Raw genomic sequence first — 25522 nt, forward strand, 5'->3', positions numbered from 1 at the left:
GTGTCAGCATCTTTTTTTTGGAAATCATATTTTTAAAAATTATAGTTGCACCCTTGTGCAACTGAATTACATCACAAATGGTGGTTCTATAACTTAAATGCTTTTTATGGGAACAATGAGAGGGAACATGAAAGGCTGATCTTGAAACATATCAAACTCCTACAGTTAACCAGATGTACATACTGTATGCATGAAAATAACTTCGCTTAGCGACCATTTCTCTCCAAAAATTGCACCAAAGCAGCATTGTCAAAACCAAAATTTATCATGGCAGCCATTATAATAACCATTGTATTTTACTTCTATTTAGCCAATGCACAGCTTAATTTTGTACATGTCTACTAAGAAGACAGACCCATTGAGCTCAAATCTTAACTAAGCATTGGAAGCTAACCCTCCCCAAAAAATTGAAGTAAGATGTGGATGCAAACATGTCAGTTGTCACTTGAATTCATTTGTATTTGTATGCTTTCTCCTCCATGTCTTCCATTATCAGCATGACCAAAGCTCAAAAGACTTTACAGTCAATTTGTTTCATTATTGTTGTTTTAGTATGGTGAAGAATGCTTTAAATATATTCCATATAGCAGGTATGGGGAAGCTTTTTCTGTTGAGCACTGAATACCCTTGGGGTAATCTGTTCAGGGCTAAAGCTGGCAGTGGGTGGAGCAGTAACTGTGTCTGCTTGGTTTCAGCCTATTATGTTCATATGCTTTAAATTCAGCGCAACCTCTGTCACCCTGGTGACCTCCAGATGTTCTGGACTACAACTTCCATGAGCATCAGCCGCACAGCTGCACCTGCACCTGGAAGACACCTGCACCTGGTTGGCAGAGGCTACCTTACAGTACAGCAAGCACAATGTTATTGACTCAGTAATAATAATAATAAAAAATCCTAAAATAACAGAAAAATGCCAGTGGGCTTTACTGTAGGGACAATAAATGACATTCAAACCATGATATTGAGCTTTCTTGCCTCGTGTCCCCTTCTGCCACTATGAAGAACAGAGAATGATATGAAATGTGCCATGACTGTAGCTGGAGATCAATTGATGAAGAAATAAGACCCCCTTTTGTGTGAGTGGAAATGCCTTCTTCTACTCATGCAAGTAGCCATTTGGAGTCAACCAACAACAACTTCAAGAACTTGGCACACCTGATCTGCAAGCAACTTGGTATACAAAATCTGCCTGATGAGGTCTACAAAAGTGCTGTTTCAAACCAGTTATGTGTTCATGTTTCTCTTCCACTGCAATTTATCCTTCCAATGACCCTTATGCGGCCCATAAGATCCAAAGCAGAAATTCAAAGTAGGTTTCTACTATGCTGTCTTAGACATAGGAACCAACTGTTAGGGACCGAGGTCCCTTCGGCACCCCAAATAAAATATTTGAGTGGGCCAGCCCCCAGTTGATGGGCATTGCCATTCAAATAGTGTGCATGCACCGTGTCATGTGATTGATTATGTGGGACAGGGCTTATGTGTTGTTCAAGTTGGCAGCCCTGGTCTTAGACATGGGCATACAACCTGTTGAAGAGAGATTCCAGCAGCTACAACAATATAATTCCAATATAAATATAATATATTTGGCCTTCTACTTCCTACTCCTGAAGATGCATATAAGGCCTGCAAGAATTTGGAAAAACCATTGCTGCATAATGGAAACAAAGATACTGACGCTGAACATCTGTGCTGTGAACTTACAGCAATAGTTTAAGACTTCCAAAGTCTATGCCACCACAAGGAGTATTTCTCTTCATACTACAAGCAAAAACTCCTGGATAATGTGCCTGATGTTTCTGTTGCTCTAAGGATCCTCCTCACACTTCCAGTATCAGTGGCAAGTGGTGTGTGATAGCTTACATATACAGGCGGTGACCATTTTGTGCAGGGGTTTCATGCCTGGCTCCCGTGTGCAGTGCACATAAGTCTGCTCTGCCCTCTTCTGGATCCAAAAGGACTGCATGTTGGCGGTCGCACATCAACTGGACGTGCGCAAAATGGTCGCCACTGCCTGTACTCAACAATGTTGCAAAAGAGATTAGTTGGCTTGGCAACTATAAGAATTGAACATGTCCAAGCATCAGCACTGGCCCTGACAGAATCGGTGACAAAATCTGAAAATGAAAAGGCAGGCAACGTGAGATTTTGATGCGCCTGATATTGAAACTTTTAAGAGACTTACATTTTTTACATAACAATGCACAAAATGATTTGTGTGCTAAATGATTTTCTTTGTATTTGAGAAAGATAATCAGAGACTGTTGTATTACTTATTATTGCAGTTAAATTAGTGGTTTCAAGTTTTGTGCTTTTCAGTTTTTTTCTACAAGACTTCTTTTTTAAATCAAAATTAGCATTTGGGGGGCGGGGAAGGATTCAAGTAGGTAGCCTTGACCTGGATGCAAAAGAGCCTGGGACTGGCACTGGGGACGGGGAACTCATGGCCTCCAGATGTTGTTGGACTGCAAGTCGCATAATCTCTGATCATTTGCCATGCTGGCTGAGGGTGATGGTTCCTCGCCCCTGCCTAGAGCATATGTGCTCTGGGGTTTCGGGTTGGGTTCTTCACATGATGTCTCAGAACACTGCTGTATGTATGTCTGCACAAAGGCCACAGAGAAGTATAAATACTTCAGCTGACCTGTAATCATAGTATAAAACTGGGCAGAAAAAACCCCTGCTAGCCTCATGCAGGTCAGTTGTGAGAGTCAACTCTTAATGCGACACTTGCAGCAGGAACAGATCAAGGCTGCACATCTGTACACACATACTTCAGAGTAAGTTCCACTAAGCAAAATTAGGCTTACCTCTAAGTAGGCATGTATGTGATTCAACTGCATGCTATTCTTCCAGGGGATCAATGGGCATCTCTAGACAACCTTGTTCCAATTTGGAACTAAAGCTACATACATAAGGAGGTCTCATATGGAATAGTATTCACCACAAACAACTGCTTTAGATTTGATATGCAAAATTATTTAAGGTCATCTTCACATGATTTAATCATTATTATAATACAAGCTGTCATGCTTTGGAGTAAACATGCAAGTACATTTAATTTATATTCATTCCAAAGGAAGGTTAGGGATGCAGATGTTGTCAAGCATTATCACACATCCCCCCCAAAAAACCCCACCCAGGAGTTAATTAACAACGGCTGGTAAATATTAAGCAACTCTAAATAAATAACTACTGCTGTATCATTATTCTCCTGTTTTATGCTGCTTGTGCATTAATTTCAGTAGCAATTCTGTAGTCCCACGGGCAGAAAACATTTCCATAAAGTGTGAATGCTGAATATCACAGGGCTCCATTATTTTGTTAAAAAAAATTGGGTTCTGAAAGTTATGTAGCTTTTTTGTTTTCATTTTGAAGGACACTATGTATTAGCTACAAATATTGATTGTGACACCTGCCGGTGCTCTCATGGATGCAAGAAACTACCACACAAAGTGGCCCTAATCCAGAGGTAGCCACTGTGGAATCAAGTGTCATGGGTGACCAGGTGGGCATCTATTACTAGCACCTGGAGTTTTGAATTCCTATATGGATTGAGACATAGATAGAAAATGGGTAGGATTTCAATAGCTGTATGTGCTTGTGAATGGCCATCTGCATGCAAATATGTCTCACTGAACTGCATCTTCATATCTGAATTGGTGCAGCTACCCTTCCAACCGTACTGTAAGGGTGGAAAACTTACAGAAATTTATTAAAACAAGAGAGAGGAGAGTATAAATTAAAAGAATTTAAGGAATTATCAGGGAAATTAACAACATGGATACAATATCATCATTTGAATGAAGTATTTAAGAAAGATAGGATACAAGGGTTTGGGAGAAAATATCACAACTGGAGAGAGACCTGTTGGAATGTGATGTGAAAGTGCTGTCTAAAATGTATAAAATATTATTCGAACAGGAGACAAAGAATGAGCAAGTAAAATCCTCAATGATACATTGGGCAATAGATATTGGTCATAATATAGACATGGAAGAATGGGAACGATTGTGAAATAGGGATATAAAATTTACAGCATGTTATGGTCTAAGAGAAAATTATATGAAAATGATATATCAATGGTATCTAACACCGAGTAAACTGGCAAAAATGTCTAAATCTAAATCAAATAAGTGTTGGAAATGTAAAGAGAAAGAAGGTTCTTTTTATCATAAATGGTGGTCTTGTAGTAAGGTTAAAGCTTACTGGGAAATGATATATAATGAATTGAAAAGGATGTTTAAAATAATGTTTGTAAAAAAACACACCCAGCTTTTCTTTTGGGAATTATAGGGACAGAACTACCCAAACTGTACAGAAGCTTATTCATGTATGCTACTACAGAGGCAAGAATGTTACTCGCCGCAAAATGGAAATAAGCAGAAGACCCAGCAAAGGAAGAATGGATACAAAAACTTATGGAATACGCAGAAATGGCTAAACTTACCAGAAGAATAAGAAATCAAGATAGCAAACTTTTTAATAAAATAATGGAAATGGCTTATTGAATATTTGCAGATAAATTATAAACAGATAAGAACATTGGCAGCATTCTTGTAATAACCTGCAGTTTCATAGGAGTATATATTGAAAGTAGATGAATAAATGAGCAAACTTATGTGGATATGCAGAAGATATTAAAAATAAATTTAACGAACAGCAGAAAGAGGGGGAAGGAAGTCAAGTTTTGAAATGTTAAAATGATTGTGAAATTAGTGATATGTATAAACCTGAAAAGTGTGTGTGTGTGTGTGTGTGTGTGGACTGGTGCAGCTAGGCACAGCCTATACATATGGAAGCTATGCATAGTACCATCCCATGCAGGTTTACAATCTGTTTATATGTTCAAACCCCCTACTGTGTAGGCAAACATTGACAAATGTGTGAGACATCTTAAAAACAATGTACTAAATATACTAAAATAGTTTGGTAGCCTTTGTTAAAATTTAATATAATAAATTTTGACCTCAGAGGAGATGGCTGTATGGAACACAGATTGTACACAGCTGACCCCATTTTAAGGCCTATTTTTACAGATGGCTCTTGAGAAATGCCAATGTTCTCACCTGCTGTCCAAACTTAGCTTCTATTTCTCACACATCAACTATGTGCTAAAGGACTTCAGATTTTAAATCCTTGTTTAAAAACCAGCATGTCTCTACTGTATTATTTTGGCTGAAAATAAAGTATCCATATAGGACACATGTTTGTGTGTGTGTGTGTGTGTGTGTGTGTGTGTGTTCTAATGTTAGATAAAGATCTTCTTGGCACTTCAGTTCATCAGCATTTGAAGTCCATTTCAGTAAATGAGAGAAAAGGGTAAAAACATCCAGATATAGTAACGTGCACGAAAGTACAGAACTAGATACAGGCAGATTATGGTGCAGCAAGCACTAAAACCCACTTAGATACTTGCAATTTGAATCAGCAATTTGAAAAGTAACACAAAGTTGGCCTGAAAGGTGCTGAAAAAGCACCCTGTGATGGGGGTGGGGGGGGTTGAGCAGTTGCAAGAGGTAACATCTGTTGGGAAATGGGCAAATGAATGAGAGGGATAATCCTTTTTTGTTTTTGCTCTGATGCAAAAACCTGTAAAGATAAAAGAAGAAAAATTTCAAAAGCAATTATCACAGTTGAAGTAGTCGTTCTGTCTATGGCATATGTACCGTATTTTTCGCACCATAGGACGCACTTTTTCCCTCCTAAAAAGCAAGGGAAAATGTGTGTGCGTCCTATGGAGCGAATGCAGGGGGGAGGCAGGCGGGAAAAGCCCTCAAGAGCCGCACACAAGCTTCGTGCGCTCTTGCGGACTTTTCTCTAGGAGGGAGAAGGGACTGACTGGCTGCAGCAGTCCCTTCTCCCTCCTGGGGGAAAAGCCCCCAAGAGCGGCACCCTCTTTAAAGGCTGTGCGGCTCCTGCGGGCTTTTCTACGAGGTGGGGGAATCCCCCCACCTCCCAGAAAAGCCAGGAGAAGCCGCACAGCCCCTTTAAAGAGCGCGCGGCTTCTGCGGGAGTTGGGGGAAGCTGCAGCAGATTCCCTCCTCCCGGGCTCCCTTTGAAGCGGCAATGTGGGAGGGGAGCAGCTTACACTCGTGTAAGCAGCTCCTCTCCCACTTTCCTGCTTCAAAGCAACCACGGAGGAGGGAAAGAGGGGACTCATGGATCCTCTTCGCTGCTCGAGGCTGCAGCAGATTCCCTCCTCCCGGGCTCCCTTTGAAGCAGCAAAGTGGGAGGGGAGCAGCTTACACTCGTGTAAGCAGCTCCTCTCCCACTTTCCTGCTTCAAAGCAACCACGGAGGAGGGAAAGAGGGGACCCATGGATCCTCTTCGCTGCTCGAGGCTGCAGCAGATTCCCTCCTCCCGGGCTCCCTTTGAAGCAGCAAAGTGGGAGGGGAGCAGCTTACACTCGTGTAAGCAGCTCCTCTCCCACTTTCCTCCTTCAAAGCAACTACGGAGGAGGGAAGGAAGGGGACCATGGATCCTCCGCTGCTGGAGGCTTCAGCGGATTCCTCCTCCGTAATTGCTTTGAAGCAGGAAAGTGGGAGGGGGGCAGTTTACACTCGTGTAAGCAGCTCCTCTCCCACTTTCCTGCTTCAAAGCAACCACGGAGGAGGGAAAGAGGGGACCCATGGATCCTCTTCGCTGCTCGAGGCTGCAGCAGATTCCCTCCTCCCGGGCTCCCTTTGAAGCAGCAAAGTGGGAGGGGAGCAGCTTACACTCGTGTAAGCAGCTCCTCTCCCACTTTCCTCCTTCAAAGCAACTACGGAGGAGAGAAGGAAGGGGACCATGGATCCTCCGCTGCTGGAGGCTTCAGCGGATTCCTCCTCCGTAATTGCTTTGAAGCAGCAAAGTGGGAGGGGAGCAGCTTACACTCGTGTAAGCAGCTCCTCTCCCACTTTCCTTCTTCAAAGCAACCACGGAGGAGAGAAGGAAGGGGACCATGGATCCTCCGCTGCTCACGGCTGCAGCGGATTCCTCCTCCTTGATTGCTGGGAGTTTCTCTGGGCAGGAATTCCCTCAGCTTAAGTGGGGTGGGGGAAGTGTGGCAGGTAGGGGGGTACTGAGAGACACATGTCTCTCAGATGAAAATTGGGAGTGGGCATTGTGTGAAGTGGCTGTGGATCTCCTGCCGCAGAACTGTAGGACTGTATAGAGTTGGGAGGGCCACCCAAGGGTCATCTAGCCCAGCCCCCTCACAATGTAGGAATCACAGCTAAAGAACGCCAGGCAGACGGTCCCCCAACCGCTGCTTAAAAGCCTCCAGTGGTGGAGACCCAAACACCTTCCGAGGTCATAGAATTGCAGGGTTGGAAGGGAACCCCAGGAGTCATCTAGTCCAGCCCCGGTGGACAGCGGGCGCAATCCATCCCGTTGCGCAGGACTAAAGATGCTGTGCAAGGCTAAAGAAGAAGCCAAGGCAGTGAGCGGGATGGATCGCGCTTGCTGCCTTGTCTTCTTTAGCTGCACTGGAGAGGTTTAGCTCCTGGCTGGAGAGGTTGCGCGGCTATAGATCCCGCGCACTGTCTTGGCTTCTTTGCTCTTTGGGGCTGGGGGGGGGAACCCGGGCTTCCCCCGCAGCCCCGAGAAGCTCTGGGAGAAGTGGACAGGCTGCATGCAGCCTGTCCGTTGCTCTTTGGGGCTGGGGGGGGGATAATATTTTTTTCCTTGATTTCCCCCTCTAAAAACTAGGTGCGTCCTGTGGTCCGGTGCGTCCAATAGAGCGAAAAATACGGTAACTCAGGATAGATCTACATATTGTAAAAAATAAAATGAATCTGTACCACTACAAAATTCAGGTTTCGCGTCTCCATTGTCTTCCAGATAAAAAAATATCTCTGCCGTGTTGGAGAGAAAAGTCCTCATTTAGACACACACATGCACCATGTTTGAATGTGAAGCTCTTGCAGGACTACATTTTTAATATGGGAGAGGCATTTAAAATGTGATCAAATTTGAATTCATGTGAAGATCAGTATGTGCACACAACACAGGCCATATTGTTGCTGGAAGAGGTGGTTCTACATATTCAAGCTTATGCAAGCATACCTGCATCATTTTTTGGCAGAAATACCATTTATTAATATTCTGACCCATGTATTTTGGTAAGGCTGCAAGAGCAGCTTCAGATTTTGAAGACATCATTTGCCTTATAACCACATTTGGACTACTGTGTCCTTCCCCCTGTCCAAACCAAACAGCAGAACAGAACTATTGTCCTTGATTGTACAATAGAGCAGTGAAAACAGAGGATGAAATGGCCTTGACCTTTCATGAGAAATTTCTGCATGATGCTAAGCAAGCCAATCAATTCAAAGAGGTCACACAGTCAAATCCATAAAACACCAACTGCCAATGAAAGAAAATGTTATTGTTTTAGCCACTGGTCATAACAAAAATACGGTAAATTCAAAACCCACAAAAGGAATGTCAGACTAGCATCCACAGATTTTACCAGTCCGGATGACCAACCTAGACAAATGCATCCACAAAGTATCAGTGGAAAACTCCGCTTTTGAACTAATACTGGACCACCAATAGCAAGCACAGCTGCCCTCCTACACTTTCTTACCTAAGAGTAAGGATCTAATGGGATTTACTTCTGGATTAACATGCATAGGATTGTGCTGTAAAAGGTTTAATTTTGCAAATGAGGCCAGTGCAACAACTCTGGAAGGAGCCGGCCTCCTACTCGATTTATTATCAGATAGTACATTAAACTGTGGGGACAAATATTCAATGCCAGCAGTGCTGCATACACAACAGACCAGAAACAAGACTTGCTGAAACTCCTTCTTCCATACAACTTTTAAAAGGTTCAGGAGCTCCACCCACTTTTTCACTGTATAAACCCTGGACACAGGTCAGAGTTGGTGCTGGAGCTGGAACTGGATCTAATGAGTGTTGTAGTCTAAAACATTTGGAGGGCACTAGGTGATGAAGGCTGCTATAGAACTTCAAGAAGCGCAAGTACATCTGTATGCTTCAAGAAGCGCAAGTTTTTCTGTATGCTTAGTGCAGAGTAGATATTCACAGTGCACTCAGTGAGAAGTATCATGGAACATCTTCTTTACCCATGAGAAGGTGGGATCTGTCCAATAGAAATGATAGCCACTATTTGATAATACTGTCAGCCACATGAAAATCACTGGTCTTAAGTACTGGTCTTAAGTACACCTATTTCTAAAGATAGTTATGGTATGCTATGCTATTCTACACTATTTGATGGAAGCCGAAGATTAACGTGGCTAAAGTTTAATAAATGAAAACCCTGCAATTCATTAGTAAGGCTCTGTTTACAAGGTTTACAAAGTTTGTTACCCTGAACCAGGAGCCCTGAAATCATTTCCACCTCTGATTTGTGAGCATGTCTGAAGGGTGAATCAGGGACTGAAGTCAGCTGAACAAATCCACAACCTGTCAGGGCTCCTGGATGGGTTCTTTTTCATACCCAGATAAGCAAACAGGCAAACCACTGCAAAATTATCTCCAGAGTTGTGTGATAAATATACAGAGCCTGGTGAATGAAGCAATACATATATTTAGAATGGTGATGGCTATGTAGCTGGTGTAGTGGCTATGGCTGCAATCCTACCCAGGAGTAAGTCCCATAGAACTTAATGGTGTTTAACTTCTGAGTAGATGTGGATAGGATCGCACTGTGAAGAACCTGAGATGGGAAGTTAACTACCGGTAGTTCAACTCATCTTAACCAGGAACTCAACAGGAAGGAAGCATTCTCCCTATTTAGGATTCCTAGCAACTGGCATTCAGTGGCATTCTGCCTCCTGACAGTGGAGGTAGGAACCATGGAATTGCTTCTTTGTGTAAAAACAAGACTTCTATCTCAGTGTATGAACCAGGAGAAAATATTCAACTACAGTATTGTAAGTGCAAATTAAATTGTCACATTAATGACTACCAAATCACATCATTTCAGAGTCACACTTTCAGCGACAACCAAAGGGCTTCTTTTAAAACCAGTTCTACCAAGGGATTTCCAAAACACGCCTAAATTATCTTACAATGAAATGAATGGAACTTTAAAGTGGCTAACTTTGGTTAGGAGTGTTGTGCAATGTGTCTAATAAGCCAAGTCCTTCGAAAATCAAACTTCGGGGCGTTTAGTTGGGAAAACGGTAAAAGGGATCTCTTTCGCATACATGAATTGACACCCTGAATTATTATGGCACCTTTGCCAAGTTAAATACGCAGCAGCACAAACGCATTCAAGAGTCTCCGTTTAATGGCAAGGACGCAATCTTACTGCCGCGCTTAGGACAAGGGCAATTGGAGCATCCACTCGGGTACCGTCAAACTCAGACTTTGCGTGGCTTGTTGGCGACCCACTTTCTCAGTTTCTGGACGCTGCTGCAGAGACCGTCCCGCGCCAAGCAGCCCACCGGTTGCTGCAGCGGGCGCCCCCCCCCCGCCTGCTTTTCGCGCGCGCGCCTCACCTCCGCCGCCTTTCTTCACCTCCTCTTCCTCTTCCTCCTCCTCCAGGGAGTTCATGCAGGGGAAGTAAATGGCGAGCGCCTCGAAGGAGGCGGAGAGGCTGCTCCGGCTCGGCGAGCGCAGCATGCTGCGCCCCGGCCCGCCCGCGCTCTGCCTCCCCATCCCGCCGCCGGCCTCGGCCCTGCTGCTCTTGGCGCGGGACGGGCGACGAGGCGTCTCGGCGGCCGCCGCCGCAGCAGGTGCTCCTCGGGGGCTCTGCGGGGCGGCACGCGAGCCAAGGCCGCTCGGGCTCCGCAAGGGCAAGCGGACCAGCGACCGCCTTTCCCGCCTTCCCTCGGCGCCCGGCGGCAGCCGAGGGGACTCCGGTTTGTGGAGAGCGGGTGGGGGCGGAGGGCGCAGCCTCCGTGGGCGGCGAGGCCAATCAGCAGCCAGCCCGCCGCCCTCTCCCTCGAATGGCTGCCATCCCACCAGGCCTGGCAGGACTGCAAACATTAGAAAGGGGGGGGGGTGCCAAAAGCAGCGACACGTGCAATTCGCATGCTTCGTCCCCAGATGGCTGTAATAAATATTGACTCCCCCCCCCCGGGGGATCGCAGCGGGTCTGAACAAGGGAGAACGATCACAGGCGGACAAAAACGAATCATGCAGCACAAGAAGGGAGGCAAACTTTTTGTTTCTCTTGCAGGCTCCGCTTGTTATTGGGTTAAATCAGGGGGTACCATTTGGGGCTGGCCATGGTGCCCAAGCCAAAAACTGAATCTGCCAGGCGTACGCCACCCCCACTTCACCGGCTGTTCCCAAAGAAAGGGCTGGTAAGGAGTGTGATGGGTTTGGGATGCTAAGAACTTTCAAGCTGCGCTCCCACATCAGCCTTTCGTGAGCTCCTTAAAGTAGCACCTTAAAGTAGAAGAGCTAGTGGGAAACATGCTGGATTGGGCATCACTGCAAGGACGCCCCTCTCCCCCACGTGCACCAGTGCCTAACACCTTCACTGACCTTTCCTGAGGGACAGTAGCTACTTGGGTGGTGCTGCCCAAAGGTGCTGAAGGGAAGGGGGCTTCAGGCATTGCTGTCCAAACTTCCCCTGCCTGTTCTTTAAGGCTCCTAAGCATGGAAGGTTAGTAGGCTGTGTGTGTGTGTGTGTGTGTGTGTGTGTGTGTGTGTGTGTTTTTATTGCTTAGCCTCTTATGATCTGCATATCCAGGTGTTCATCATATAGGTGCCAAACAAACCCCAGCCGCCGTGCCAATTTTAGAGATGTGGAGGTGGCGCAGCATGCTGCACAACTGTTGGATGATCTCCGTCCAACTATGCAAGCTACGTACCTGCTCCTTAAAAGCGAGTCTAGGTCTAGGGCACCACCCCATAACAGTGCCTCTGTCTTATCTGGATTGAGCCTCAGTTGGTTGGCTCTCATCCAGTCCACTACTGAGGCAAGACACTGGTCTAGCACATCCACTGCCATGCCTGGAGATGCAAAGGAGAAATAGAGCTGTGTGTCATCAGCATACTGCTGACAACACATTCCCAAACTCCAGATCACCCAGCAGCTTCATATAGAGTTTAAACAACATGGGGGATAGAACTGAGCCTTGAGGGACCCCACACTGAAGGCCCCATGGTGCTAAAAACACCCAAGCATCACCCGCTGAAGACAGCCATCCAAGTAGGACTGGAACCACTACAAAGCAGTGCCGCCCACCCCCAACTCAGATAGCCTCTCCAAGAGAGGTCAATGTTGCTGAAAGCCGCCAAGAGGTCAAGGAGGATTAACATGGACACAGAAACACTCCCCAAGCATCACCCACTGGAGATGACCATTCAAGTAGGACCGGAACCACTGCAAAGCCCACCCCCAACTGTCAAGGAAGATACAATGGTTAGTGCTATTCAAGACACTGAGAGGTCAAGGAAGATTAACAGGGACACATTGCCTCTGCATCTTTCCCTCCAGAGGTCATCATATAAGGCGACCAGGGCAGTTTCTGTGCCAAAGCCAGGCCAAAACCCCAGCTGAAATGGCTCTAGAAAATCAGTCTCCTCCGCCTGGATCTGGTCAGTGACCAACCGCTCAAGAACCTTGCTCCCAAAACTGAGGTTGGCAACTGGCTGGTAATTATTTAGGTTGGTAGACAATATAAAAGTACAAACAAATGGAACAATCCTGACCTATAAAAACACATACTGGGCTTATTCAAAGAACACATAGTACCAACTAAATATACACCCTTTCCCCACCTCTTTCATTTGTTGTGAGAACAAAAGGTGCTAACATTTTTGTAAATGAAAACATTCATTTTTTTTGGTAAATGAACTTTGTCTATTTTTACTTTTTTATCATCTCTTTTGGCTTTAAACAAAATCCAACATTCATTAGCATTCTCAACCTCTTTGTTCAGACTAAAAATCTCTGCAAAGTACATTGACTAATGTAAGTAGGTTATCTGACTAAAACTTCTGCATTACACAGTATTAAGTGCAAACAAGGTTGTCTCATCACCTTTAGTTACTAGTTTCATTTTTTTATGTGGCATTCTTGAATTACAATACTCAATGTGCCCTACTTATGGGTGACATTCTATTCTCCCCCCCCCCCCTCGTCACGAGCATGGATGATTTGGGTACTTTATGCATCAAACAGTTTTCTGTACCTTTAAAGCATTTTCTTTCCCTCCAACAATTCTGGGCACTGCTGTTTGTTAAGGGTTGCTGAGAATGACTCCGTGTGAGCCTCTGGATCAGGGCCAACGGCTCATCTAGTCCAGCATTCTGTTATCACTGTGGCCTACCAAATGCTTGTGGAAAGCAGGCAGGCAGACAGGACATGAGTGCCATGGCACTTTGCTAACCTGTGATTCTCAGCAATGGGTATTCAGAGACATAATGCCTCTGACATGAAAAAATACTGCCTAAATTAAAAAATAGCTGACCATCTAGACTGATTGGTGAAGGTCAGGACAATCACCTATTTCCTGCACACAAAGCGATACCCTAATTAAAAGTGAGGGCAGAAAGTTTGCCATCTGAATAATACTAGAATTGAAGGCACATTATGGGTTGGTGATTGTGTCATGTGGCTTGTAAGTGAGTGAGACATCACAATACTGGGGAAATGTCTAGCATAAACGGAGCCAAGTCGCCGGCTTATGCCAAGTTTGTCAGATAATGGATCACCAGTTACCATAAGAGTTGACCATAAAGTTCCAGCCAACACATTTGGATGGAGAACAATAATCTCATCTAGGCAGATGCAAAAGTAAATACCAGAATGCATAACCCAAACAATCGTGTCTGTTGCTTATTCCCTTCAAGCTGTTTCAAGAATCAAAATAGGAGCCCCTGAGAAAGTTCACTCAAGTCCTACATTTCAAAGGGTTCCACTAGGGTGCGTCAGGAGTTGATCACCCATATACAGGAATGTACTTTAGTGGCTCAATTACTATCTTATTCAAGATGATTTGGGTGGAAGATTTTTCTGCACTTAGCTAGTGCTTACATATACATATAGTGATAGTTTTTCCAATAATTGATCCTACCAATGTATTGGTTTTGAACACCATGGGTACTCTAGAAGAGTTATTTGGTCTTCACCAAACACCCACAGCTGCAGAGATTAGCATTAAATAACTGTCAGGCTTAGTTTTTTCTTTTTTTTAAAGGACCTTTTCTAAAGAACTCTTATCTTAAAATTAACTGAGCCTGGAGTTTATGACTTTCAAGCTATTTGCGTGGTCTGGCTCCATTCCGGGAAAGAGCCTACAGTGCAAGTTATGAGACTCACTGGCAGTCAGTGGGGTGGATGACTAGGAAGAGACAGGTACAAGCAAGGGAATATGCAACGGAAAGGCTTAGTTCCTGGAAGGCAGCCAGCCAATGGTTGTACATGATGAAGAGTTTGGATTTGATATCCCGCTTTATCACTACCTATCAAAGCGGCTAACATTCTCCTTTCCCTTCCTCCCCCACAACAAACACTCTGTGAGGTGAGTGGGGCTGAGAGACTTCAAAGAAGTGTGACTAGCCCAAGGTCACCCAGCAGCTGCAAGTGGAGGAGCGGAGACGCGAACCCGGTTCACCAGATTACAAGCCTACTGCTCTTAACCACTACACCACACTGGCTCTTATGATTTACTGAACCATCCTACACACAGAAAGCCAGCATTAGGCTGGTTCAAATTAAACTGGAACAAGAGACAGTAGATTCAGAGCTAATTCAGGAGACCCAGAGAGGGGGAAACGCCAGCTGATTGGAAATAAGCAACCAAATTGCAGAGAGCCAGTGCCCACCTCTTGGCACGCAGGGAAGAGTTCCCTGGCACCTTTAGCGGATGTGTATGAACTGCAAGGTCACATTGAGATCAAAGAAAGTGGTGTGCAGGTGAATGCCCCTTCCCCAAAAACCCAGAAGCCTTCCTGCTAGCTGTAATAGGACAAGAACTCACAAACAAAACAAAAAATATTTCCCTATGCAACAGCAGTGGCAAGGATAACATATGCGAAAATTTGGAAAGAAAGGGCAATCCCGACAAGATCAGCAGCTGTTCAAACTAATAGAATTTATAGAATTAGTCAATATGATGGCTACAATAAGGAATACGGACAAGAAAATAATATGAAGTGAGTGGGAATTACTAGAAATGTATTTTTAAAAAGAGGAGAATAATGTTAAACATACAAGTGGGGATAGGTTTATGAACAGTAGAAAAGGGAGAAAGGATGTGTACAGAAAAGGGGGGGATACAAACTGAGGCGATGCAGCAAAATTAAATGATTGGACATGACTAGAGATGTTGTAATAGATACTACTGTATTAGATGTTTAAAAGAGATGATAAGAAAAACTAAAATACCACAGAGAAAGAAATGAATGTATGTAATGGAAAAATGCAAAAAAAAAGAAAAAAGAAAGTGGTGTGCAGTCAACAGCCTAGGAATGTAAACAAATGGGATAGAGAGCCCACAATGTCCCCTAGCAATACTCCAGCAGCCAATCAGTACACACAGCATATCACATGTGCTAGGCATGCCCACACCACCAATCACACAGCCACACTCAACAACAACACAGTATGGCTACACACTGAGGTCCTTCCTCATGACTCCTTATCACAACCAAGTACACCACTTGGCGCGCACCACTATCAAACACGTCTGAAATCTCATTTGCTACCTTCTTCACACCAGGGACGGGGAGGTATGCACTCCCCCAAGAGGATGTCACAGGTGTTGCTGGCGTATAACATACTACAGAATGTGGTGTTGGTGTGACAGCTGCCCTTGGACACCAAGTCAAGTGAGCAGGGGCTCCAGGGCGCGAGGAGATGGTCAGCTACCTCCTCACCATGGCTAGGAGCCACACAGGACAGCTGCCCACAGCTACATAGCCAGGGTGATACTTGGGCCATGAAGCATCCTCCTTCTGTACCATGGAGCCATTAGATGCCCTCTAGCCATCCCCCAGCTAGATGGCAGCTTATCCTCCCTCCCCATTTGTGGGTCCGTCTCCCTTCCCCTTGCCCCAGGCCCTGTGGTGTGCAGTAGTGTTGGGCTGCTGCTTGGTTCCCCAGCTGGCGGGTGGTTGGAGTGTGAGGTGTTGCTGTTTTCTTTCACTGCATGTCTCCTCCCTTGCCCCTGCTGGTACTGACTGTCCCACAGCAGGGGCTTCTGGGAGTTATAGTCAAGAGACCAGGGACCCTGCAGAGGCGCCCCAGTGGTGGGAATGCAGTCTCCCCTCCTGTTGCGACGCATGAATAAATGGGAGACAGAGCGGATGGTTGCGGACATTTGGTTTTTATTGAGCACTCTTTGAACAGGGATCCCCTTCCTTCCAAGGAGTTTCATTCACAGGGCTGCCTCTCTGCATTACGGGGCTTCATGGTGGCTGCAGCATCCATTGACTCGTGGCCTGCAAACAAAGGAGGGGAGTGGTAACACGTGGGATAAACAGCCCCTTGGCACAGTGGCGAGAAGAAGGGGTGGGTGGGACCTGTGAGGTGGGTCCCAAGTGCTATTGGAACATCAGCTGAGAGTGGTTTTCCTCCTTCCCCTACCATGGGCATGGGTAGGGATGCATACCTTTGTTGGAGTCATGGAGCTTGCAGGTTGATTGGGGCTCCTTGTGTTGAGGCGAAGATGTAGCTCGACTGGCTGAATGGAGCAGGAGGGGTGGCTGTTCAGAGGTGCCATCACCTACCTGTCTGCTGGTGCAGCTCTCCCTCCTGGATCACATCTGCTGGTGGTGCAGTTGCTGCTGTTGCCTCCTCTGTAGCTGCGTGCCTAGTAAGGCAATGGAACAGCAAGGTGACAATGAGGGCTGGTGACTGTACATGCCTCCCCATGACTGGTGACCCCTTACCTCTTTCTGTGCATTCTTGGCTCCCATGGTGCAAGCAATGCCACATACTGTATTCAGGACTGGGAAGTGGTGCTGGTTGGGCTTCAGAATTCCCCCACCTCTAGAGGGAGCAGTGCCCCTGGATGCTGTGGGGGCTATTTGTGGGAATGGCACCATTGTTGGGGCATCCTCTGGGGATTCCTCCTCCCAGACTCACCTTGTTTTCTGTGTCCTTGAGTGAGAGTTGCTGCTGTTGACTGAGTGCAGCCTCCGCCGCCGTCGTGTTCCTGTTGGGGAGAACCTGGGAGCAGGGTTAGCACAAAGGCCTCGTTTGTTCCCCAGTTCTCGTGTGTGGTCTGTGGCAGGTGCCGAGATGCCGAGTGTTTGTGGAGTGTTTCCTGAGCGCAAAGTGCTTTTCACTAGGTGCAAAAGTCTTTATATGGGGAGCTCAAGAGACAGCAGCCCACACATGGGAAGCAAGAAGTAAAGTGAGATGAGGTTGGAGCATGCTCACTTTACATCTTCCTGCTCCTGCTATGTGAAGTTACACTGGATCCCGAGTGCTCTTTCAGATGAGTCTGATCTCAATATCCAAGGATTGGGCCCTCACCATCCCCGCCCCCCCGGTGTGGTTTCAGTTGCACTGTTTTTGCCAGCAGAACTTACTCCCAGCTGCCAGGTCAAATGACCCAGCTGAACAGGCTTAGAGTCCAGTATAAATCCCCCTGACCCATTCCCCCCTCTCCCCAGCAAGATGGAGAATATCTGAGGAAGGAAACACTGCCACGACAGCGGAAAGAGAATATTGATTTGCTGCAGGCTTGTTTGAAATACAAAATGTGACCTATATGATCATTCAGGGCCGTTTCTATTGTGAAGCTATCTGCAAGTGAGCATGCAAGCCTGCCATTTGTGGCTTCTTGGTCCCTGAAAGAAAGTGTGTATGTGGAGTGTGAGACCTCCGGGTATAGGGCGGTATATAAATTCAATAAATAATAATAATAAATAATAAGTGTTGTAGGCATATTTGAGACCCCAAAATGCAACCATGCCATACATTCATGCACAAAAACATTTTTCGGTGATTTAAAACTGAGTCCATGTCATAATTTCTATGAGCAAACTTCTTGTATTTAATAGGCTACAATTTTCAAATTCCCATACAGCAGTCCCATTAAAATCTATTTCACTACTGCAAAGTGAAATGCTTGAGTATTACACAAAAAGTGGGCATATATTTTAATACAGAATTGATTGTTCTCAGAATTGTGCTTCCCTTTATACGATCTACTTCAAATCTATTTTATCATGGATTTAATGTTCTTTCTTCATTTTCTTAAAAATATGATTCAGTAGCTAGCCTGGAGAATGACATTTGAGCATTAAAGCCAATCATTCAAGGACAGAATATGTAACAGTTTGTAAGCAAGTGGTGCTAACAGCCCCACTGCCCACTAGGTGTTTCAAATATGAACCTTAGCTTTGCAAATGTAAGTCAGTGAGACTTGCAGATACTTGATCAGGCATTCAATAGGGAATTACAAACAGAATTAAATATGGAGCTAATTACTGTTTAAACTACCATGTACTGAATGAAAATGTTATCATAATTTGATTTGCCTTCCTATCCAATATTATGCCTCATTTTTTCCCTTAGTGAAAACAGACAATGCCAAGCCATTTTGCCTGAAAGCCAACTGAAAAATAGACTCATTCCGTCAACCCATAATTTCCCTAGTCCAGTTCTGCGTTGCTTTGAGAAACTGTAACACCACAAGACGCTAATATAGTACGTACTCTGCTCCCTGTAAATTGCTTCTGACTGTTTTAATGTTTAGAGCCATACTGAAGAAGGGGATACAATATATGCTCTGGCTATCTTTCTTATTTTGCATACATATTTCAGAATTGTATGATGTTGCCTATGCCTTTAAGAAACTCAAGTTACATTTGTGACCACTAACAAATCTATAGAAAGGACATCTATAATCAATTGTGTTTTTGCGGATAGTTGAGGGGGGAGATATTTTGCTTGTTTTAACTATGTATTTTATGGTGATTTCATTAAGTGTACCCTAAATATTAATATTAGAACAGACTATTCATGCTTTTCTGTTCCTCCATCATCTCCAACCTTAAGGATATCTTTTTTTTAAAAAGAGCTTTGAGAGGAAACAGTCTTCTTAGCCATTTTTTCTACGTTGTAAGATGTTCCATTACCCACCTATTTCTTTCTCAGCTTTGATGCATTCTGTTTGAAGAGAGCAAGTAGCACTTAACATAGTATGTATAATCCTTAATTTTTATTTTCTCCCATTAATTTTATAATTAATTTTAATCATAGCCAAACCTATGATTCATAGCCAGCATGCATATAGCTTAGTAGGGAGGAACAAATCATATATATTTCTGAAGCATCTTCAATTCTAATCTTATCATTCCCTCTGAATTCCTCAAGAACAGATATTATTAAGTTTGATTAGAGTTTGATGATACAAATTATGAAATAAACATGATGTGAGGAAATAAATTAAAGTATACATAAATATGCACCACCTCACCTCTCAAACTGACCCTAATTTTTTAAGTTGGCAAATGATGAGAGTCTGAAAATGGGGGGAAAGAAGCCAGTGAAGCCAGTTACACTACACTATCCTCAGTCATGACCTTTCATCTCTAGGCACCTCTGTAATGTAGGACTGAGAATGCTTTATTCACAGCTGAAGGTGGTATGTGTCACATATTTCTGAATTTCAACTTCATTTATCTTAAGATTTGAACCCCGCCTTCAATACGCAAGGTTCTCCAAATGGCTCACACTAAAATTCTGCAAAGGAAAAATGAAACATCAGCAGAGCAAACAAAAACCAATTCAATTTGTGTTTTAAAAGAAGGCATAGGAAAAATAAAAAAGGTCCCTGCCTGGAGCCAAAAAGGCATTAGAGGCATCCATTTCCATCTGTCTGACTTCTGAAACAGTTTCCATCTGTCTGAATTCTGAAGATTGGGACACCAGGAAAAAGGCCTCTGATGAAGACTTAAACGAACAGGCAGGTATTTGTGGAAAGAGAAGGCCCTTGAGGTACCCAGGACTCAAACCATAAAGAGCTTTGAAGATAAGCACCAGCACTCTGAATTGTACTTAGAAACAGATCAGCAGCCAGAGAAGTAGCTTCACATGATGTGTTCCCTAGGGCTATTCCCAGTTTAGTAACCTACAAGCTATTTTCTGGAGTAGCTGGTGTTTTGCAAGTGTCTCCAAGGACAGTCCTATGCCACAATCAAGTCTGGAGCCATGGAAAACAGGAGGGATGACAGCAGCTACAGAAGACTTGGAAGTGCTATGCGGTATGGAACCCATTTGGACCTCAAAGGTCAAGGCTGGCTCTATCTGTACCACAGACTGTGAGCCTGAACCCTTTATGGGAAATGCAACCTTGTTCAGAATAAGCTGAACACCATCTTCCCAGGCAGATGAACCACCCATTCACAGTACCTCTCTTGTTGGGACTGTGCTTTAATTACAGATCTCCGTCTTCAAAGTGTTTTCTTTACATTAGACTTTGAGCTGAGAAGCAACAGCCAAGCCTTAGGTGTGAAGCAGACTAGTTTGGCCGGTAAGGGGTGTGTGTTGCTGAGCTTCTACTCTGCAACACTCTTGAAAGAATATGGAATAAGAATCCTGTTGACAGGGCTAGCCTGATAAACACTAACCGAACACAGTAGCCTAATCCTTTATTTCAAGTTGTTGCCTGCAGCCACATTCTCAGTGTGAGAAATTCATTGCACAATGTCTGTTGTTCATCATCAGCATTATTCAACCTGTCCTTTGTTTTGCCACAGCTATCATCTGGTGGTACTCAGTGTATGGACTGTAGTAATAGTGTTTTCACTGCTGGTACCTATGACCAGAAATGGATTCTTCTCCCCCTCCCTAGTTGTTTAGGAGTAATCCCTGTAGCAATATTTATATTTCAGTCACCAAACAAAATATCAGCCAGATAAAGCAACAGCCACTCCTGAACATACAGCCTGGTTGCATTTATCCATGCCATGATTAACACCTAGACTAGATTTCTACAATATGCTATATATGAAGCTGCTTTTGAAGTCTATTTAGAAACTTCAACTGCTATAAAATACAGCAGTTTGCTTATTAATGAAAACCAATCACATGAACCGTATCCTACCAATGTTAAAATATATCTGCTGGCTTCCTAGTACAAAATGTGGCCTGTATTCTCATTCATTATTTAAACATGGAAATTAATATCTTTTGACACCAGCCTTGTGCAGTTATATTCAATTAATTGTTAAGTGGTGATTTTATTTCAATTGTTGCTAGGAAGGGTGCAAGCTGCATCATTTTCATTCCAGATATATAGGGCTAGGATAAAACCTCTCTGAGGATGCATATAAGACACTTTCTTTATCTCAGCTCCTTTCATTCCAACTTCACTTCTTCAAACCTGCAGTTTGTCAAAAACAATCTTTATGAGCTAATCTGCCCTAAAAAGGATTAGTAAAGAAAACATTTCAACATTCCCATGCAGTATACCCGGAGAGAGCCATGATGGGATAATTAATTTCTAGTGACAGGGCATCAACCACACCACCTAATGAAGAACTCAGGCATACTACATAGTGGTAAGAACTAGAGAATTAAGACTCTTGCCACACACACAAAAAAAACAAGGGCAAGCAAACTAGTTTTCTGTCCATCTTTACAAAAAGGTAACAGTAGACTCTAACCCAAACTTTGCCAACCTGGTGCCTGCCAGCCAGATATTTTGGACTATAATTGTAGTCCAAAATTGGAATTGTAATCCAAAACATATTGAGGGCATTCTTCAGTGAAGAGTGTTGTAATGTCTCTAGGGCTCTCTGGAGATACGTTTCTTAATGCTTAAGAGTCCATGGACATAAAGGTTCTGGACGATCATTCAGCTAAAGATTCAACTTAACAATGTTTGCTAGTTCCTGAGGAGAATCATAAACTAAAATTCCATATTTGAGCATGATGACAGTGCCATTTACAATTATTCCTGCATAAAAGGCTGCCAAGAGATCTAGCAGAGACAAGGACGGTGATCAAGGATCCAATAAATTAACCTGCAAAAATAACTGAGCAGACTTCTCAATCCTCCCACTGTGGACATTCAAAACAAACTGGTTAAAAACTAAAAATCGGTACCTCAGCTGTATTCTTATGTTTAGGAAACTGGTAGAAAATTAACTCTGTGATATAAACAAACAAATCATATGATGTGATTACAAAACTACTTTTGTAAATGACTTTTATCAAACGGAAGGGCATAGTCACATGTAATATGCCCTCCCCTCTTCCACTAAATGTATTAATACATATAACATTACTCTCTTTTCAGCGAACATTACCCTCTTTTCTTATGCAGTACATGTGCTTCTCCTAATTGTAATAATTTTATTATCTAAGCTTCCCTCTCATGCACTCAGTGCTCAGAAGAGCTCTGCTTAGTCACCGCAACTGGTTACCAGGGAGGTTCTGTTCTGTATCTGCTGCTGGCATGGACTAAAGCAAGATGAAAAACAACTTGCTAAGAGATGCGTATCATTCCAGAAATTCTCACAGGCTCAAAAGGGGGGGGGGGTGTTGTCAAATGAACCATAATAATATGTGCTACATTTTATTTGCAACAAAGCAATCTTGACCCTGGAGCCCAGTGAGTGATCAGGACACTTAGTCTGATATAGCAGCACCATCATTTGAGGGGCTGAAACAGGTTTCTGGGTCTGAGCCAGATGATAGTGATCAGGGGTTCACTGAATCAGGTGGGAATCATGGGTCCACTGATAGGCAGGAGCCCACTGAACCAAATCCCCCAGCACATCAGAGGGACTTTCCCCTAGTCCTGAGTGTTTTTCACATCACCTTGCCAGTGCATTAGCAGGAGGAGATTAGGAGAAGGGTGGACAGCAGCTCAAAAGGCCACAGTTCACCTCCATCCCTCAATGAAAGTTGCTCACTAGGAGCTCTCCATGGTGCTTTGACAGCTGCTCTCATTTGCCCTCCTTGCAGGTGGGGGGGGGGGCGAACAAATAGGAACAAAGAAAAGCTAGAAAAGGGTAACAAATAGCATGCAACTTTTCTAGAAATAACTGTGCCATACTCTACAACATTCGACAAGTGACAATAGGAGCATTCATGTAATACTTCATACTAAGGATCAGCTCAGTATTGATGAAGACTTCACTCCATCCACTTTATGTTGTATTCCTTCATAATAACCAACAGAACAAAGGTTTTTGATCATGTATCTGGACATGAGAATATTAAGATACAGTTGTACCTTGGTTCTCGAACAGAATGCGTTCTGGGAGTCTGTTCAACTCCCGGAACCGTTCGAAAACCAAGGTGCAGCTTCCGATTGGCTGCAGGAGCGTCATGCAGCCAATCAGAAGCCACAGAAGCTGCACCAGACGTTTGGCTAACAAAAATCGTCCAAAAAATGGAACACCCACTTCCAGTTTTCAACTGTTTCGGAGCCGAAACATACAAGTTCCAAGGCGTTTGGCAACCAAGGTACGACTGTATACTTCTCACCTGCCTCAGGTTTTATAGTCACAGTGCATTTTCAACAACTAGCCATTATACAGAATCAGATGCAAATAATCTAACTAATAATCTTGGTTGGAACCAAAATAAAATGATTATAGTTTACAGATATTATGACTTGGGTAGGATAAGCACATCCACAAAAGGTAACAATCAGTCTCCTATAACCCCCTATATTCTTAGCTGTGGAAAGCTGCTGGATTTGCCTTGAAGTGGCCAGAACTCCTTTTTGCAAATTCCACCTGATGATAAGGCCATGACCATTCTGGTCCAAGTCAGTGTGACCACCACCCTTCCAAGGATTAAGGGTATATTGTTGCACTATACTCTCTGTGGGGGCTGCCATTGATAATTTATTAGGAGCTTAATCTGCATTCTGTTGTTGAAGGGTCTTAGTGAGCAGATAGCGCCAGAGGATCTCCAGGTTACCAGGGCATTACCAGGACATACTGATTTGTTGCTGCTGATTTTGACATTAAAAGTGCTAAACAGTTTGGGCACTACATATATTAGAACAGCCTTGTCTTCTTTATATGTCACTACATAAGGAAGTACTGTGCAGCCTTCTCCAAGAGAATGCTATATTAACGAAATCATCTGTGCTCAAAATCCGTATCACATGTCCAAAAAGAGATGCTATTTATTGCTGGTGCAAAATTACATAATTCCTTTCCCTTAAACTATGAAAACCTTTTTAGACGTAACTCAAAGCATATTATTTAAGCAGTTTAATTCCTGCTGTTGAAAGTATATGGGGTGAATTTAATTATATTAGTAGACTGTTGGGTTACAATGTGAATTTGATTTATTGTCTTCTCTGCATTTTTACTTTTGTGCTGTAACCCATCATGGGCTGTCAGGAAGGTGAGGCCTAAGAATAAAGTATATTAAATAAAATTAAGCTGCAGTCTTTGAGTTGGAGCTGGATGTTCGAGGCAATGTGAAGGAGGTGAACCCATTCCAGATCAGATCAATCTTTCAAGGGACACAGACTTCTTTACAAGGAAGAATATTTATCTGTCTTTTCAGTGCCAGCAGCCAGAAGGATATGATGGAGTAAAGAAATACAACTGACATCAGGAAAGCAAACACTCCCTGTCCAAATACACAAACCAGAAAGATTTTTTTGTTCAAGCACAAGCACTACTATCAACAAAAATGTCAAGCTTCGTAATAGTTTCACTTGAGTATCAAAGAACTTTACAAAGTGTACTATGTTAATGAAATAAATTATTTCAGTTACTGAACAGGAATTTGGAATAAACACTAAGCAATTTTTCTCTGAGATGTAAAATTTCCAGAAATTTAATGCCATTGATTAACAAAGGTTAAAATTCAGGCAGAGGTGTGTGTGTGTTTGTGTGTGTGTGTGTGTGTGTGTGTGTGTGTGTGTTGGGGGATGGGATTGAAACATGTGCCATTGGCACAGATGGGAGTAGTACTTTATAACCTGCCCCCTTCATGCCCCCCAAATAATGCAAAAACTGGCTTACCAATGCTCACTTGTTTACTGTAACTTTTATAAGTATCAGGGTGCATACACATCAAGCAATGAAACTTTTTGAAATCTCTAACTCAAGAGGGTTTCCTCACCAAGCTAGGGGGGAAGTACCTGGAATCTGCCTCTACCCCCCGCCGTGAGAGATACTGTGAAGTCTGAGCCTGGCTGGGGAATTTGGAACTTAGGATCCACAAGAATGCCCACATATTGCTTGGGCAGGCCTTTCACCTACCGACTACCTGTTAGATCCCATGAACCTCCTCCTGTGCTTTGCCATAGGGACACAGGTGGCGCTGTGGGTTAAACCACAGAGCCTAGGACTTGCCGATCAGAAGGTTGGCGGTTCGAATCCCCGCGACGGGGTGAGCTTCCATTGCTCGGTCCCTGCTCCTGCCAACCTAGCAGTTCAAAAGCACGTCAAAGTGCAAGTAGATAAATAGGTACCGCTCCAGCGGGAAGGTAAATGGCGTTTCCATGCGCTGCCCTGATTCTCCAGAAGTGGCTTAGTCATGCTGGCCACATGACCCGGAAGCTGTACACCGGCTCCCTCGGCCAATAAAGCGAGATGAGCGCCACAACCCCAGAGTCAGTCACGACTGGACATAATGGTCAGGGGTCCCTTTACCTTTACCTGT

General features: G+C 43.9%; 1 protein-coding gene across 43 annotated transcripts in view; it reads right to left on the reverse strand.

Moving 5' to 3' along the window:
- Positions 1 to 25522, reverse strand: part of RIMS2 (regulating synaptic membrane exocytosis 2) — a 350853-nt gene that overhangs the window by 8563 nt on the left and 316768 nt on the right. Inside the window, exon 1 of one of the 43 annotated variants that reach the window (XM_081013746.1) lies at positions 10461 to 10635. The exons of the other annotated variants lie outside the window; for them this stretch is intronic. Within the exon in view, the coding sequence (XP_080869872.1) occupies positions 10461 to 10620 (160 nt within the window). The 5' untranslated portion in view covers positions 10621 to 10635. Of the gene's footprint in view, positions 1 to 10460; positions 10636 to 25522 lie in introns of those variants that run through there. 43 annotated transcript variants of the gene reach the window in all.

This window comes from Podarcis pityusensis (genome assembly GCF_964106645.2).
Source record: "Podarcis pityusensis genome assembly, chromosome: 7".
NCBI classification, from domain to species: Eukaryota; Metazoa; Chordata; class Lepidosauria; order Squamata; family Lacertidae; genus Podarcis; species Podarcis pityusensis.